The sequence below is a fragment of the Aethalodelphis obliquidens genome, unplaced genomic scaffold (genome assembly GCF_003676395.1).
Source record: "Aethalodelphis obliquidens isolate GAN/ISIS:26980383/991018 unplaced genomic scaffold, ASM367639v1 scaffold30, whole genome shotgun sequence".
Classification (NCBI taxonomy): Eukaryota; Metazoa; Chordata; class Mammalia; order Artiodactyla; family Delphinidae; genus Aethalodelphis; species Aethalodelphis obliquidens.
In genome coordinates this window covers 17,184,429-17,200,482 of record NW_020837974.1, presented here as the reverse complement: position 1 = coordinate 17,200,482, position 16,054 = coordinate 17,184,429, and the positions used below count along the sequence as shown (strand labels likewise).

Sequence of the window (16,054 nt, the reverse complement as noted above, 5' to 3'; positions counted from 1 at the left end):
GACGGTGTTGCTCCAAGCTCTCTAGCTTCCGTTACTACTGGGAAGTCTGATGTCTCCTCTCTGGAGGCTCTTCAAGCCCCAGACTTCTGAAGTCTCAGGCTGTTGGATCCTGGTGTGGGTTTCTTTATGTTCATCATGCTAGACATCTGCTAGGTCTTTTGATCTAGAACTTAACATCCTTCAGATCTGGGAAAATTCCATGTCATTTCCCGTCATCTCCTCCTTTCTACTCCCTCCCCTTACTGTGAACTTGAACTCCTACTGTGTGGACATTGGATCTTTTAGACTCAGCTTCTTATTTTCAACTTAAAACTCTCCTATTTCCATCCCTTTTGAGTTTCTGTTCTTTACAGGAGATTTTCTCAACTTTATCTCACTATCTTTCCTTCCACCAAATCTTTTATTGCAGTAGTCATATTTCTTTTATTTCCAAGAGCTCTTTTTTATTTTCTGCATGTCCCTCCTTTATAGCCTCCTGCTCTGGTTTCATGATGCAATACCTTCCTTCTCTCCTTTCCTTTTCTTCTGCTCCTCATTTTGGTTCTATTTCCTAAGTTAGTTTCTCTTACATTTGTGTTAGAGTTCTCAAATGCTTGGTGAAAAGTTAAAATGCAGGGGATTCCCTGGTGGCGCAGTGGTTGAGAGTCCGCCTGCCAATGCAGGGGACACGGGTTCGTGCCCCGGTGCGGGAGGATCTCACATGCCGTGGAGTGGCTGGGCCCATGGGCCACGGCCACTGAGCCTGCGCTCCGCAACGGGAGAGGTCACAACAGTGAGAGGACCGCGTACAGCAAAAAAAAAAAAAAAAAAAAAAGTTAAAATGCTTCATTAAGATACTGCTGTACATTAAAAGTCCTGTGTTTTGCAGGGTCAGGAAGAGAAAGGGAGAGGCTGCCATGGTGTGGGCTTCCATGAAGGGTGAGCAGGCAGAGGCTGGCTATTTTGCTAGGAATCCCCTAAATTTCAGGATCTAGAAGACTTTTCTCTTGGACTGGTCAGTTTCCGCAGAAAAGAAGCCTCCAGCCTCTGGCTTTAGGGACTGTAAGCCTGGCTGTCAGCGTTTTAGGAGCCACAGGGGGAAAGGCAGTGAAGACTCCTACCTCACTGTGTATAGAGATTATCTCATACCGCCTGTTATCAGCACTGTACCCTGTCCCCAGCTGCATCCCATGTCTGAGAGTCTCAAAAGCCTCCAGTGCATCTTCTCTTGAGGTTAAGTCCAAGGAATGAGGAATCACTGGAGGTACTAATGAGGAAAGACTGCTAAGTCACAAAGTCCAGACCTCTGTCTTTGTGGGAAAGGGCTTGTTACCTGGCTATGCCAAGTAGGGGAGGGGACCTGGGGGGTGCAATGGCTCTTCACAGACTATAAACCAATCCTCTTGTCTCTAGCCCCATCCAGACTGGTGCTTTCAGAGGTCCCTGGTTTATTTCAGGTTTGAGGTGTCCACTCTTGGCTACTGCCCCACACAAGCATTCAGCTTTCCCAGTCTGCGCGGTCAGTTACCGTTTGTACATCTGCCTTTGAGCACAGAAACGTAGACAACTCTCCCTGCCGTCACTTCCTGTCCTAGTCTCTTTGTACTTGCAGGTTTATTCCTTTTATAGCCTATCATCACCAGGAAGGAGTTGGAAGAGTGCAGAAAACCGCATCTATTCCTTCTGTCATCTTTTACTGAAAGCTCTGACCCTAAGATTTTTAAACAACTTTGGTTAATCAGGAGGAGTTAAACAGCATGGGATAAAAATCAAGAACTGAGAAAAACAAAGGACTAAGGAAGGTTTTTAAAGTTTCATAGTCTATTGTCCCTAGTTTAACTTTCTTAGAAGTTCAAATCCCACCTCCACCACTTCCTGACTGCTTAACCTCATATAAGTTACTTAGCATCTCTTAACTTTAATCTTACCTGTAAAATGGTAATAATACCACCTACTTTGCAGGGCTAGAAAATGCAATCATGCAACACACAGATCAGGTACTTAAAAAATACTGGCTTAGCATAAGAAGGAAAAGATAAATTTCGGTTTCTGGACGCCAGGAATGGGAGATGTTGGAGGGACATCCATATAGAGATGTTTGCTGGGAGTCAGAATGGGTTTCATTCAGCAAACGTTTCCCGAGCGCTTTTTATATAGAAGGTCCTGGGCCAGGCGCTGAGGAATAGAGTGGAAAAAATAACGTGAAATCATCCTACCTCAGGGCAGAACATGGTAAGAGGGACAGGCTGGCACTTAGAGGGGAGAAGTGAAGACTGTCCGTGCAGCCCAGGCAGGAGCCGAGCCTGCCTTTACCTTTCTTGGTCTTGCAAGGTCCACGTTCAGGGTGGATCTCTTGTAAGGGAAGAGGCACCACCTTGGCCAGCCCCGCATTCAGCATGTACTGGTACAGGCGCTTAAACGTCCTCTCGCACAGCCCCTGCAAAATCGAAACGCTGCTGTTAGGTAGAGCAAGGTGTTTGAAACTACTGGAGGGTCACGTACACGAACGAGCAGGGACCGGAGTTAACTGACGATCTTGAATGAGGAATCACTGGAGGCACTAATGAGAAAATACTGCCAAGCTACCTTGTCCAGGGAACAAAACGAGTCTGCAGCAGCATATAGCCATCCATTTGATGATGAGTGGGGAAAGAGATTTCCCCACTGAAAGGGGTGAGAATGAGGCAGATGGGGGCAGCACTAGAAGATTTTCACTGTATACCGTTTCATCTTGTTTTGGTTTTTTTAAACAAGTAAGTGTATTATTAATTATTAATAGATACATACATATGTACACACACCTCTCACAGGCAGTGGAAGAGAAAAAATTAAATTTAAGACCTTTAAAAAAATTTAGTCTATCTGTGAAGTTACAACAAAATGAGGATGAGTACATCCACCCCGTCACTCACATTTCTGCGAGGAGGCAACACAACCAAAATGACCCAAAGCGCTCCTAACTGTCGAGGTTACCAACGAGCAGCCTCCAGTGCAGGCCGTGTTTTTTCATCTACACGTTTTCTTTGCAAAAGGTAATTTACGGGGCTTCCCTGGTGGCGCAGTGGTTGAGAGTCCACCTGCCGATGCAGGGGACGCGGGTTCGTGCCCCGGTCCGGGAAGATCCCACATGCCGCGGAGCGGCTGGGCCCGTGAGCCATGGCCGCTGAGCCTGCACGTCTGGAGCCTGTGCTCCGCAACAGGAGAGGCCACAACAGTGAGAGGCCCGTGTACCGCAAAAAAAAAAAAGTAATTTACTTGCCAACATTGAAAAGTGAGAGAGTTCATTTAAAAAAAAACAGATTCTGGCTTCTCTTGAAAAACAGGATCTGGCAACAAATCCTAGGCCTGCGGTTCCTCCCAGCATCACCCAGAGGGAGGTGAGGACCAGCTGCTCCCTCCAGACAGGCACGCCCGACCCGGACGCCCTGGCCTTCTCTGCCCATCAGACCCCTTACATGGTGAGGCCGAAGGTCAGTTCCTGTTTACCACCATTTTTGTGCTGCTTTTCTCTCATGATAGTTAAGAGGAAAGTTGAATATTTCTTGAATCCACACTGATATAAAAATTTTTTTTGGCCCACGCCACGGGGCTTGCAGGATCTCAGTTCCCCAACCAGGGATTGAACCCGGGCCACAGCAGTGAAAGCGCTGAATCCTAACCACTAAACCACCAGGGAACTCCCTCAAAAAATTATTTTACACTTGGCCTGTTTCACTAACCCACACCACCCTCCTGGCCCTACTAGCATCTGATTTTGCCACCACTGGAAGAGCCAGGCAGGTTCCCACCCGAACAGCAGGAGGCACTCGCGACTAAGCGTGGTGCACGGCTCCTCCCAGGTTTCCTCTTACACTCTGGGGCAGACAGAGGCAGCATATGTCTGAGGGCCGCTGCCACCACCCACGTGCGTGTGATCTCCTCTCGGAGGAGCCAGTACGCTAACTGCTGGGCAGCAGAACATATTGTTATCAAAGAAATACCGACAACTCACATGCGGCTCACTTAACCCGCTGGCTGGTAAACGGCGCTTCTTGTTAATCCAGCCGTGCCCCCAGCGTCGTGGAAAGACCCTATGGAAACGCATCCATCGAACCCTAGCCCTCAACATACGGCCCTGAGCCCTGGACCATCCTATGGGGGGCTGCCGTCGAGGACTCACATAACCTGCCCAGAGGATGGAGGATGACGTAGTCCTTCCCTTACGGGGGGGCCACTGTTGAGGACTCGCACCACCTGCCCAGTTAAAGAAAGTGGCCTTCCCCACTCCCCCCAAAAGACAGCATCCACATTCACGGCGTCCACCTCATCCAGAGGTTAATTATTCACTAAATCCTGCTCAGCCTTCTCTGACCCCTATTTCCAGCTGCTGACTAAACATCACCAAGTCAAAGTCCCAGAAGATCTTCATACTCAATAAATCCTAAAATCAAATTTGTCAGGTGCCTCAATCTCAGGCAAACTCACTCCTCTTTCTGAACTCTGTGCTTTCATTGTACACTCATTCAACAAATCTGGGCTCGGCGTCTCCGTGGGCCAGGCCGTCCTCATGGTGGGGGGTTGGCAGGAACGATCCCTGCCCTCAGGTACCCGCCCTCCAGCTCTGGTCCACCCCAGGGAGGGGTTGCCACTCGAGCTAGACAACAGACTCCTTCTCCTTCATTGCTCCCCACGCCCGACACCCACACCCTGGCTTCAGTCACTCACCAAGTCCTGCTAGTGCCACCCCCCAAATATCACCAACAATTCAAGGCGTCACCCACCCTACCTGAGGCCACAGCACCCACCTCCCCGCCCTGCCTCCAATCCCCTCCCCATCCATCAGTTCATCTCCCCAACACTCAAACTGCAGTTCACCAGGCTAAAGGCTGAAACCCAAGTCCTCAGCCTGGCACTTGAGACCTTCTTTATCTGGCTCCAACTTTCCTTTCCAGCCACGTCTCTTACTACTCCCGCCGGGCACGCTGCCGCCTGGCTGCCCCCTGTGTCACTACCAGCCTCGGAAACACCCATCACCTCCCACAGCTCCACGCCTTTGCTCCAGCCCGGCTCCTCTGCCTGAAAAATGGTCTCTCCTCTGCTGGATGATGCTGACTTCATCTTCAAAGCCCAGCTCAACTGGAACTGGCTCTGCAAAGCTTTTCCCATCTCTCCTTTCACGCAACTCAAACACATCCTTCCAAGGAGCAGTCTGGCCTGAGTGTGTGTTCACACGTCAGCCCCTCCAATTAAGACTGCTCTGCGGCAGTGTAAGACCGTCATCCTCGTTCATTTTTGCCATGGTGGTGCGAAACACGGTTCTGACTCCAAATAGATACTCACTAAAGTATTTGTTGAATGAATAAATAAATAAACAGTGTCCTCTATCAGTCAAATCTTGTCACTTAGATCGTCCACAGCTTGACCTGAGATGCTCAGTTTCTCTACCCTTGAGTGACTCAGCAGGGCAGAGGGTTTCGATCTTCAGTGTCTGCATGGGCTGGACGAACAATATAAAGAACAAAGCCGGCAGATATTTCTCTCCGCTTGTAGGAGTTTCCTTCATCTTGACTAGGGCCTCTCAGGAAGAGGCCTTATCAGTCTACCTTTTATTCCCCACTCTTGACAGACACTCAGATACTGAGAAATACTTCTCTCCTCCTGAACAGCAGCGCTCAAAGAGTGACAAATGGCACTGCCTGCCTGTCTGAGAGGTGACAGGAGGGAAGGGGCCTGGGGTGGGCGGCCAGCACACAGCCAGCTCCAGATAACTGCTATCACAAGAGACCACGGGCCCAGGCTGGCCAGAGCCTCTGATATTTCCAGGGAAGCTGGTAACCTAGATTTTGAGGCAAAATCTCAATTTTTAAAAGATGCTAGGTCAAAGTTCTTTTTAACAGTGTGCAGGCTGAATCCGACCCACAAGCTTTGGTTTATAACCTCTGCTTTAAAGAGACTTGGGCATACAGTGCCTTTAGCAGGAGGGGCGAGAGCCCTTCCCTCAGCGCAGTGAAATCAGAGAGCAGAGCCCCCTGGGGGCAGCACAAGGTGAGGAGCGAGAAGGATCTACCTGGAGTCTACAAGCAGACTCCAAGCCATGCTCCTTTGGGGACTAATTACGATCACCCCCAAATCTTGACTTCAAATCCTACTGTTCCACCTACAGGGCAGTCATACTTTCCTCCCGTTTCCAGTGATGGCTCCTTCCTAACTTCTACGGAGGAGGGCTCAAATCAGACCGGAAGCAGCATCACCCCTGTGCTTTCTTCCTCCCACTCTCACTTCATCACTGCCTCTGTTCCTGGACCCAAAGATGAAGCAGGTCCACAACTGCTTTTCTCCCTGTGTTGTCTCTCCTCCTTCTCAGTAGTCACTCTGTTATTTCAGCATAAAACCACTGGGAACAAAATGACAAGCTTGATTATGAAAGTAAATCTAAACGCTCAGATTCACCATTCCACAGGAACTTTTATAGCAGGACTTGGCGCAAATCCCCGGGAAAACTGGAGGCCACCCAAGAGCAGGAAGGACTTAAAGACTGAGCCCTTTTTCATTCTGTAAAGCAAAGTTCTGCTTGTTTCATGGCTATGTTAACAGAGAAGAGCTAATTCTGACTCCATGTTGATGTTTCTGACTTTAACCTTTGCTTTTCGTTGCTTTTGTTATTATAATCATACATAATGACCTGCCTCAGGGAACCCTGCCCCTCTGCCTGAAAGTTGAACTAAAGTGCCTTTGTTCAGCTCACAGGGAGACAATCTGACCCTGCCCACCTGTGAATGGCTGCACAAAAGAAATTAACATATCCCCTCCCTGATGCTGGCCAAGCCAGGCAAAACTATTGGCCATGTTACTTTACTTCCTCACCTCCTACCCCGCTCTGTTCTATAAAAAAAACTGGCATAGGACAGGATGGTTTGTGGGGACCCCAGTCCGCATCTTCTCGGTCTGCCGACTTTCCGAATAAAGTCATTATCCCTTTGCCTCAACACCTCGCCTCCTGATTTACTGGCCTGTTGTGCGGCGGGCAGAACGGGCTTGGACTCGGTAACAGCTAGGGATGGTCAAGCCCATGACAGGGTTTTCAACTGCGGTGCACTGAAATCTACACTTGACAATGCTCCCCACTGCGTTACAAACGGATCCAGCCCCCGACACGGGCAGGGGCAGCTCACCAGTTCCTCCCTCAGCTTTCCCAGTGTCTCTGTCCGGTTACTCCGTGTGCTCAGCACAGCTGAGAGCTTCTCCATAAGGATGTCGTATTTGCTCCTCCTGCGAGAAATATAAAACACTTCATTTTTTTCCAGACCTACTGCTAAAGATTGCCTGTTTTTTAAAGATGACAAGATTTAAATGACAACACATCAAACTACAGAACCTCGTGGTCTTAGGTCTCAGAGAACATCCAGCCCAACTGCTTGTCCCTTACAGCTGGAAAGACTGGGGCTCTGAGTGGTTCAGTCTCACGGCCAAGGTCACCGAACTAGTGGCAGTGTACAGACTAGCCTCCGTGGCTAAAACTGTCATGAAATGATTCTTTAAAATGCCTTACATCTTTTGATCATACTGATAAATGGAATACTGCCAGTCATAACAGTAAACAAAGGATGTCACAGTCATTATCAATTGCAGCCCTCCAAGGTGAGCCAGTGAGCCCTGAGGAAACTCAGGAAAGAATACCTACCATCTAGCAGCCATCAGACTGCAGCCACTCCCCATGGTGGGCCCTGAGGAAACTCAGGATGTGAAAACACAGGATACTGGCCCCAAATAGCTGAGGTGCATATCAAAGGAATGATTTCAGTGAGCCCAGACTCTTGCACCTTGCCATACACAGAAATGCGGTAAATTCCTTAACTTGGTTTTCTTTTAACAATTATCTTTTGACGTTCAGATTACCTGCCCTGGGCTTGAAGTCCTAAAAATTCCCACCGAATAAAACATTTAGATTGTGAATATTTTTGGAGTTGACAATACCTTAAAGTTTAGGAAGCACCAACATATTTCCTTATAAATCACTTGGTAAGAAAGGATAGGGATTATTTCATAAAGAAGATAAGCTTTTCTAAAATTCAGGCACAAAATGTGAACCCAGGTCTTCTTCCTGGAAATACAGTGCCCTCTGCAGTAATCAGGACACCTCTCTGATTCTGAAGCCCTGGTTTCTATCTCTCACTTCGCTGGCATGACTGACTTTCCCTTCCTTTGCATTTTTATTGTGAAGTGGATGTCATAATAAATGCTTACAAGCTAATGGACGCCAAAGGAAGTTATTAAAGGAGCCAAGGGCTACCCCAGCTGTGGGTGGGTGGGGGGGGGTGTTGGAGGAGGGGCAGAGAGGATATATGGGATCCAGAGACGCCCACTTCTCCATTTTTACTGCCTTTCAATGAATGAAAGAATAGATGAAGGCACAGATATTCACTGCGTATGAACTAGTACCAAGCTTTGTCATGGCCATTCTACAGAAGAGGAAACAGTGGTTCAGAGAGGTCAAGTGATCATACCCAAATCAGGAGCAAAGACTTAAATACAGATCTTGACTTAGTCCATTGTTCTCTCTTCTACCCACAGAACCCTGTCACCATAACAAATCAAATTTGACTTATTTACTTTTATTTTTACACTCCCAAATTTCACCAAAATGTTAACAGTTCCTATTGCTGGGCTGTGGGGCGATAGGCATTTTTTGCCCTTCTTTTCTATATAATTTCCGGATTTTCTAAATAAGCAACACTTATTCTCATAATCCAAAATAGGTGGTAAACATCTTTTTTTTAAAAGCTAGTCATATTCTGATTTGGCCTCTAGGACTTTTTAAAGGTATAATACACATGGCTGAAAGACAGAGGTAAGGGAGCATTCTGGTGTCTCACACTGTACCTGTCCATGTGAAACCGATTCAGGAGGAGGAGAATTGAGTGCTGCTGGGCTCCGGTGGGTAATCGGATCACATGTGACTGCATCGTAATGAGCCCATTTTTGTTCAAAATTTTCCTATGATAGTGGAGCTTCCCAGCATCAACCCTGGAGGAGAGGAAGAGAGTGGGCGGTCATTTTGCTTTGTTGGTTGCTTTCACCCCACAGTGTGGAGGACATGAACACCAGAGACACACACCTCCTATCCAGCCAACCTGACAGAACAGTTGCTATGTGACAATGGCCTTGGAAAGAACAGCCATGCCTCAGCCTAAGGCACACCCCAGACCCCCAAGAGAGGTGGATGGGGAGATGGGGGTAAAGGAGAGGGGAAACGGAGTGGGAAAGGATGGCTGGCGCAGGAGACAGTAAGGGTTATATTAGCAAGGAGCTAATCAGACATGGGTCTCTAATCATATAGCGGCCAATAACTAGGGTTGCCATGCATTCTGGCTCGTCAGGTGGTCTCAGTTTATGCCCACTGCCTTGGTGTCCCTTCTGGTCAGCTCCACCTTCCACTCTCAAAATGTCTGGTTTGGACAATAAATTCTATGGTCACCCCAGGGTCTCTCTCTCTTTCTTTTTTGTTTTTTCTTTTTTCAGCTGCAACATGAGGCATGCAGGATCTTAGTTCCCCAGACCAGGGATCAAACCCATGCCCCCCTGCAATGGAAAGGCAGAGTCTAAACCACTGGACTGCCAGGGAGTCCCCTTTTTTGGGTCTTTTTTCCAGGGTCTCTTCAATGAGAAAGCATCGTGCTTCCAATCACCATGGATGTGGGGACTGCCCAGGTGGCAGGGCCCAATGATCAGGGAGCCCCAGCATTGACAGCAGAGAAGCAAAGCATCCCCTCACTTGAAAGCAGTGCTGTGGAGGTCTCGTTGAAGCTCCCCTTGCCACCGGGACCGGCCTAATCGCTCCAAAATGCAGTAGGAGAAGTCGGGGAGCTTCAGGTCGGGGTCACCCTCCAAGCCGATCAAGGCCCGGTACCGCATGTCTTGGGAAGCAACAATGATCAGTTTCTTCCGCCACCTGCAAATCAGAAGCCACCGCAGGAAGAAATAACTGTAATTGATTTTTAAGAAAATCGAAATATGAAAAAGCAGAACCTTAGTGAACCATCATTTCCTGCTAATTCTTGGAGGTTCACAATCCCCCAGTTAAGGAGGTTTCCATCCTAGAACCACAGAGTGTTCAGGGGGAACAGAGCCAGTCTCACCAGTTCCTTGCTCAGAGCCCTCCCCGTCCAGCCAGGGCCCTCAGGCCATACCCCCGACTCCCAACCAGGGCCTGGCCCGTCCTGCACACCCCCACGGCCCTGCCCTGCGTCCACAACAGCCCCGCTGGTCCTCTGCCCAGCTGCTCTGCCCTCACGTCTTCAGGCCACTGATTCTCACCATTCAGGCCACTGCTCAGATACCAACACCTCAGGTCTTCCTGAAAATGCTAACCAGAGTCTATCCCCCACCTCTGACCATTTCCAGACTCTTCACAGCACCTGGCACTCTCAGAAATGGCCGCTTTTTGGGGCACACATTTCTGCAATAAGCGCCCTAAGAGGGGGCAGGTTGTCATCAGCGTCCCCAAGACATCCTCAGGGCCTAGAATGGCTCTGGTGCACAGCAGGGTCTCTGTAAATATCTACTAAGTGAACAAACTCGCCTACTGAACTGGATGGATAAAACAAACTTCAGAATCAAAAACAGTGCCCTGTGTCATCAGTGGACCTGCAGCCTGTTGGAGACCAGACTCGGGACAAATCATTAGTTCCTCCTACTGTCTTGGTGTGTGAAAAATAATGCCCGAAAAAGAGGCCAAGAACACTTCCCAGCCGGGTGCTTCGAGATGTCGCAGCTGGGAAAACTGACTTCTCTGCTGAGGTCTAACAGTCTACGGCGCCTTGCCTGCTGACTTACATGGGCATCTAGGGCAGACTGTCTCAGGTCCTAGCCCTGCCAGAGATCCCACAAGGGTGGGCTGGCAGGGAAGCTATCCCCACTCACTCCTTGGCATCGAGACGCACCAGCTGGAGGAGCTCCCTCTCCCAGAGGAATGAGTCTCCAAGGGTCCATATTAGAGCCCAAGGGCTCCCAACCCCTCCCGCCTAGAGCCACCATCTACTGCTCCCAGCCTGTGGTTTACAGATGCCTGATCGCAAGGCCTGTCTTCAGTCACATAGCTCAGTCTGACGGTTCCTCCTCTTGGCCCCCCCTTGCCGCCCAATGTACCAGATGACTTCATTGCTCCCACTGAAGAGGCAAAAAGGAAACAGAGGAGGAACTGCCCATTGCCACGTCTACATTTTCATTTAACTGCAGCTTCTTTCACATTGCCTGTGACCCACAATTAGTCTTCTGCATAGTCACAGGGTCTGTATGGTCCATCTTCAAAAAAGAATGTTAAGCTGTGAATACACGTGACGGACGGAAAGTCTACTTTTCTGTGTCTGTGTGTCACAAACTTAGGACCTGTGTTCTCTGTCTCGAAACAGGCTCATTACGTTAAATCGGAAGAGGTCAGTTGAGAAGAGAAAAGTTTGAAAACAGGGGAGCTGATTTGCTGCTTTAAGAATGTGTTCAGGGTGGTTTACTCCCGTCCTATCAGAACTCCAACATCTCCCAGTAGCTGACTCTAGGACTCCTGCCCGAGGCCCACTTTGCTGAGCCTGGTCATCACATAGGTTATCCAACACTGATGAAGCGCCACGCAAGGCACCGGAGATGCCAAGATAAATCAACATGGCATCTGCCTTCACGGAGCTCAGAGTCTACTGAAGAGAAAGACAAGAAAAGGAACACTTACTCTGGGATTCGATAACTGTGGTCAAGGTCATGGAATGACATGTGCGAGGAGCCCCAGTTCAGGCCTATGTGCGTGAAGAGAGCGTGTGTGCAGTCACCAGGGAGAGCTCTTCCTGAGCTAGCAGGAAGCCGGGTGGGGGAGGGTCAGGAAGCAGAAGCTGCAAAGCTCCAGAGCCAGAGGAGGGGAGGGGAGGTCAAGAGGAAGAAGGAGTGAGTATAGCTGTTTCTTCCAAGAAGCATGGCTGCAGCAACGGAATCACAGCTACGGGGGATCCAAGGCCAAGAGGTCTTGTTTTAAGATGAACGCGCCATGGTAATGGGCTGACGAGAAAGTACTGGTCAACAGGCAAAAAGCTGCAAATAAAGGAGAAAGAGGAGCTAGCTGACAGAGGTCGGAAAGAGCACGAGGTACGGGGGAAACGGAGGAAGAGAAGCATCCAGATGACAGCCCGAGGCAGGGCCAGGCTTCCTGTCTCCCCTGAGGTGAGGGAGGGGGAGAGAAATCGGGCAAGCCTGCAAGCTGAGGAAGAAGGTGGCAACTAGGAGAGTTCACACTGGAAGCTTCTCCCTGTTCCGTCAGGTAGGAAGGGAGGTGGGGATGGGGTGAGGGGCTTGAGGCAGCCTGGGAAATTGGGACCCTGACTGAAGACTCACAAAAGTACAGCTGGGCAGCAGAGGATGCAGCCTGGACAAGAGAGCGAAAGGCACCAATCCAAATGACAGCTGCCTGCCCTGACCAAAGGGCCAGGCGGCCTGTGGACACAAAGGGAAAAGAAAGGCAGCGCCCCACCCCCGCCCCCAGCAAAACTAGCCCCAAGAGGAGGGGAGTGGTAAAGGACTGGCTTGGGGCAGGGCGGACGCACTCTGATGGGCACGAGGGCGGCACGCCAGTTGTGGCGCTGACCACACCCCCAACTTAAAGCAGGAAGATGCCCACAAGTTTCCCGTGATGCAAATCAGTTACCTGCCAAAGGCTTCCACCATCGTACAGCGGGGCTGTAACGTCTTGGTCCTGATGTCACTGGTAATGTTTTTCCTCTCCTTAAAGTACTGGCATGAGCCCTGGATGCCATCTTTATTCTCCAAGATCATATGAATGGGGTAGACATCCTCCAAAGGGACCGGGTCCCTCCTGGACTCCAAAATGCCAGTTTCCAAATCAATTTCTTCATACCTAAGGGGGAGATCACAGATATCAAACCACAGCTCAGCCTCAGAAATAACACGTTTGGCGTGTTCTTCTGACAACCTCTGGCAGAGGTCGGAGAGAGGAAGTGCGATCACCTGGTCGCACCCGTCTTCCAAACGCAGGTCATCTTAACAAGCAGCGTCCCTGCTTCTCTATCCCAGAGAAGAGACTTTTCTAGGAGTCTCTGAATCCACCCTGGACGCTGAATGCTGAAACGAGAACCACCTTCCTGGCCCAAGTCATGGCCTTTTGTTTTCCCCCCAATCCAGTGCCTGGTCTCCAAACCATCAAGTTTGGACTTAATGACTCAAGGCTTCCCTACTTTAAGATGTTACCTTTCCACATCTCTTTAGTTATCCCTCTCGTACTTCCATCCGTTTTTATGGTTTCAATTATCACTTGCATATTAACAATTCTCACCATCAAATCCTCAGTCTTGTTTTTCCCCCAAACACTAATCCTGCCTTCAACTGTCTACGCCTCAGATCTGATGAGATCAAAACTAAAGTTATGGGCTTCCCTGGTGGCGCAGTGGTTGAGAGTCCGCCTGCCGATGCAGGGGACACGGGTTCATGCCCCGGTCCGGGAAGATCCCACATGCCGCGGAGTGGCTGGGCCCGTGAGCCATGGCCGCTGAGCCCGCGCGTCTGGAGCCTGTGCTCCGCAACGGGAGAGGCCACAACAGTGAGAGGCCCGCGTACCGCAAAAAACCAAAACAAAACAGAACAAAAAACAAAAAAAAACTAAAGTTATGACTGCCACTCCACACCTCCAATGAAGTCCCTCCTTCCCCTCCTTGGTACCACTTTCTCCCAGTCTGGGTTCAGATTCTGGGTTGATGACCCTCTCTGCGTCTCAATTTTCTCTTCAGGAAAATGGGGATAAGAATATCCAGCTCCTAAAGTTGTTGTAAAGCTTAAATAACTTGCTATACGTAAGGATCTTGGAACAGTTCCTGCTTACAATAAGCATATATGTAAATTTGAACTACTATTCCTCATTCACTATCTCCAGTTCTACACTTCAACCCAACTTAACGTACTTCTCTTCCTTTGGAACACTCTGCCAACTGGCTAGCTAAATCCAACCTTTAAGTCTTGTTTTAGACAGTATTACCTCTGGGAACCTCTCCCGACCCTCACAATATGGCTTAAGAGCACAGACTTGGGGGACAGACGGCCTGGGTTGAGTCAACACTCAGTCACTTACAATATCCATAACTTTGGACGGGTTACTTAATCTCTATCACTCAGTTTCCTTCTCTGCAAAATGGGGAAGATAACTGGGAATTCCCTGGCAGTCCAGTGGTGAGGACTCGGTGCTGAATGGGGAACTGAGATCCTGCAAGTCCTGTGGCACAGGCAAAAAAAGAAAAAAATGGGGAAGGGCACCTTCCCCATAGTGTCACTGTGAGAATGAAGTGGGTTCAGTCTCCTGAAACTCCAGGAAGAAGATCTTAGAATAGTACGAGGCCATAACGAGCACTAAATAAATGTTAGCTATTATTATTGTCCTTGTTGTTGCTAAGCTGGCCGACGTGAAGACTCTAGTTGCCTTAGGCTCTCTAATCCAGCACTGAATGAATGCTGTTCTGTGGAACTCAACTGTCTCCAGTCTTGAGCTGAACAGCCTGCTCCAATCCTAAACTCCACTTCGGAGGAAATACTCTCTGAAACACAAAGCATATCCTCCCAGTCTTGCTCACCACCACCCCAAACACACACGAACATAATGGAACATCACCAGGTGACCCCCCCCAACTCCATCAGACGCCTGGGTCCTGCCAGGCCTGAGGGACCCCCAAATCAGCCTTTCTCTGCGCCTCCATCAGACTCCGGGTCTTTCTTCCGCTCCATTCCTTTTTCTCCCCTCCCGTAAGAACCTGGCCCTCTCGCAGCTCCATCAGACCCGGGTCTCTGCCCCCGCCCGCCCGCAGAGCCAGGCCGCTGACCGGTCTTGGAGCTGGAGATCTGGTCTCTCCCGAGGCTCCTCGTAGAAGCTGATGCCCGGGTGCGTGGCAAGGGCCCGCCACAGAAACTCCTGCGTGTTGGGCTCCAGAGGCAGCGGGAAGGGCGGCACTCGCGTCTCCAGACGGCTCCAAAGCGCGGGAAGACACAAGCCATCAAGCCCCTCCAGGGCCACCTCGTCCAACAACGACTCCAGTGCGTCCATTGCTACTTCAGTTGGCAGCAACCGGGGCGCCTGCGCACCACGCCGCCAAAGGCCCTGGTCCAGAGCGCCTGCGCACAACGACTGGCTGCCAGGGAGGCGGGGAGGATCCGGGTACCGGAGGAGGAGTTCCAGAGCATGGTCGTGCTGTCACTCCCTTTGGGGGAGGGTTCATTCCGTGGAACTCCATTGCCATTGGTCCGGAACCCCGCAGTAACCAGGGGAACTGCAAACAGTGTAGAGGCCGCTTCCGGTTCGAGCACCCGGAACCGCCGCCTCTAGGGATGGACGGTGAGTGTCCGCGGGCCCCCCCGGGAGGTCGGGCAGTTACTCTCCCATCCCTCCTGAGGGCTCCCCCGACCCGGGCAGAGCCCTAGGCCACAGACCCCTGGACCCCCACTGCCTGACCCAAGGTGGTCTCCGTCTGAGGGAAAGGGAGCCTTAGTGGTCCGGGATGGGAAGAGGAGGCTGGGGGGAGTGGTCAGTGATTTGGTCACTATGCTGCTTGTGGTTGTGTTGGAACCCCGTACTGGCCAGGGCATCAGAGTAAAGGTTGTCGACTGAAAAATTATTCACAACCTAAAAGTTGAGAGTTATGTTTCATTTGGTGGGAGTTTTTATAACTTCAACCCCGCTAGGCAGCATCTCAAGTAATCCTGAGAGAACTGCTCAGAGGAGGCAAGTTGGGGGAGCCCGGATATATAGGAGTTTTGCAACAAAGGGCAGGTAGTGTGAACGTCAAAAGATTATTGTTAATTAAAGAAAACCAGATATCCCAAGTTAAGGAATTTAGCGCTTTTCTGTGTATGGGAAGATGCAAGAGTCTGAACGTCGAAAGATTATTGTTAATTAAAGAAAACCAGATATCCCAAGTTAAGGCATTTAGCGCTTTTCTGTGTATGGGAAGGTGGAAGAGTCTGGGCTGTCTGAAATCATTCCTTCGATATGCACCTCAGCTATTTGGGTTCAGTATGTAGGGAGTGGCTGCAGTCTGATGGCTGCTAAATGGCAGGTATTCTT

At 50.0% G+C, this 16,054-nt stretch overlaps 2 protein-coding genes across 6 annotated transcripts in view; one reads left to right on the top strand and one right to left on the bottom strand.

Annotated features, from left to right (window-relative positions):
* GTF3C1 (general transcription factor IIIC subunit 1) overlaps positions 1–15,055 on the bottom strand; it is a 72,807-nt gene extending 57,752 nt beyond the window's left edge. The window contains exons 1-6 of the mRNA XM_027126554.1: positions 14,817–15,055; positions 12,641–12,850; positions 9,731–9,907; positions 8,839–8,982; positions 7,131–7,227; positions 2,293–2,416 (exon numbers count right to left, since the gene is read on the bottom strand). Coding sequence (XP_026982355.1) covers positions 2,293–2,416; positions 7,131–7,227; positions 8,839–8,982; positions 9,731–9,907; positions 12,641–12,850; positions 14,817–15,037 — 973 coding nt within the window. The 5' untranslated portion in view covers positions 15,038–15,055. The remainder of the gene's footprint in view (positions 1–2,292; positions 2,417–7,130; positions 7,228–8,838; positions 8,983–9,730; positions 9,908–12,640; positions 12,851–14,816) is intronic.
* A 212-nt stretch (positions 15,056–15,267) lies between these two features.
* Positions 15,268–16,054, top strand: part of KATNIP (katanin interacting protein) — a 193,528-nt gene continuing 192,741 nt past the window's right edge. For 3 of the 5 annotated variants that reach the window (XM_027126558.1, XM_027126556.1, XM_027126557.1), the window contains exon 1: positions 15,269–15,325. In XM_027126558.1, coding sequence (XP_026982359.1) covers positions 15,319–15,325 — 7 coding nt within the window. In that variant the 5' untranslated portion in view covers positions 15,269–15,318. Of the gene's footprint in view, positions 15,326–16,054 lie in introns of all 5 variants that reach the window. The other 2 variants (XM_027126559.1, XM_027126555.1) reach the window with 1 other exon arrangement.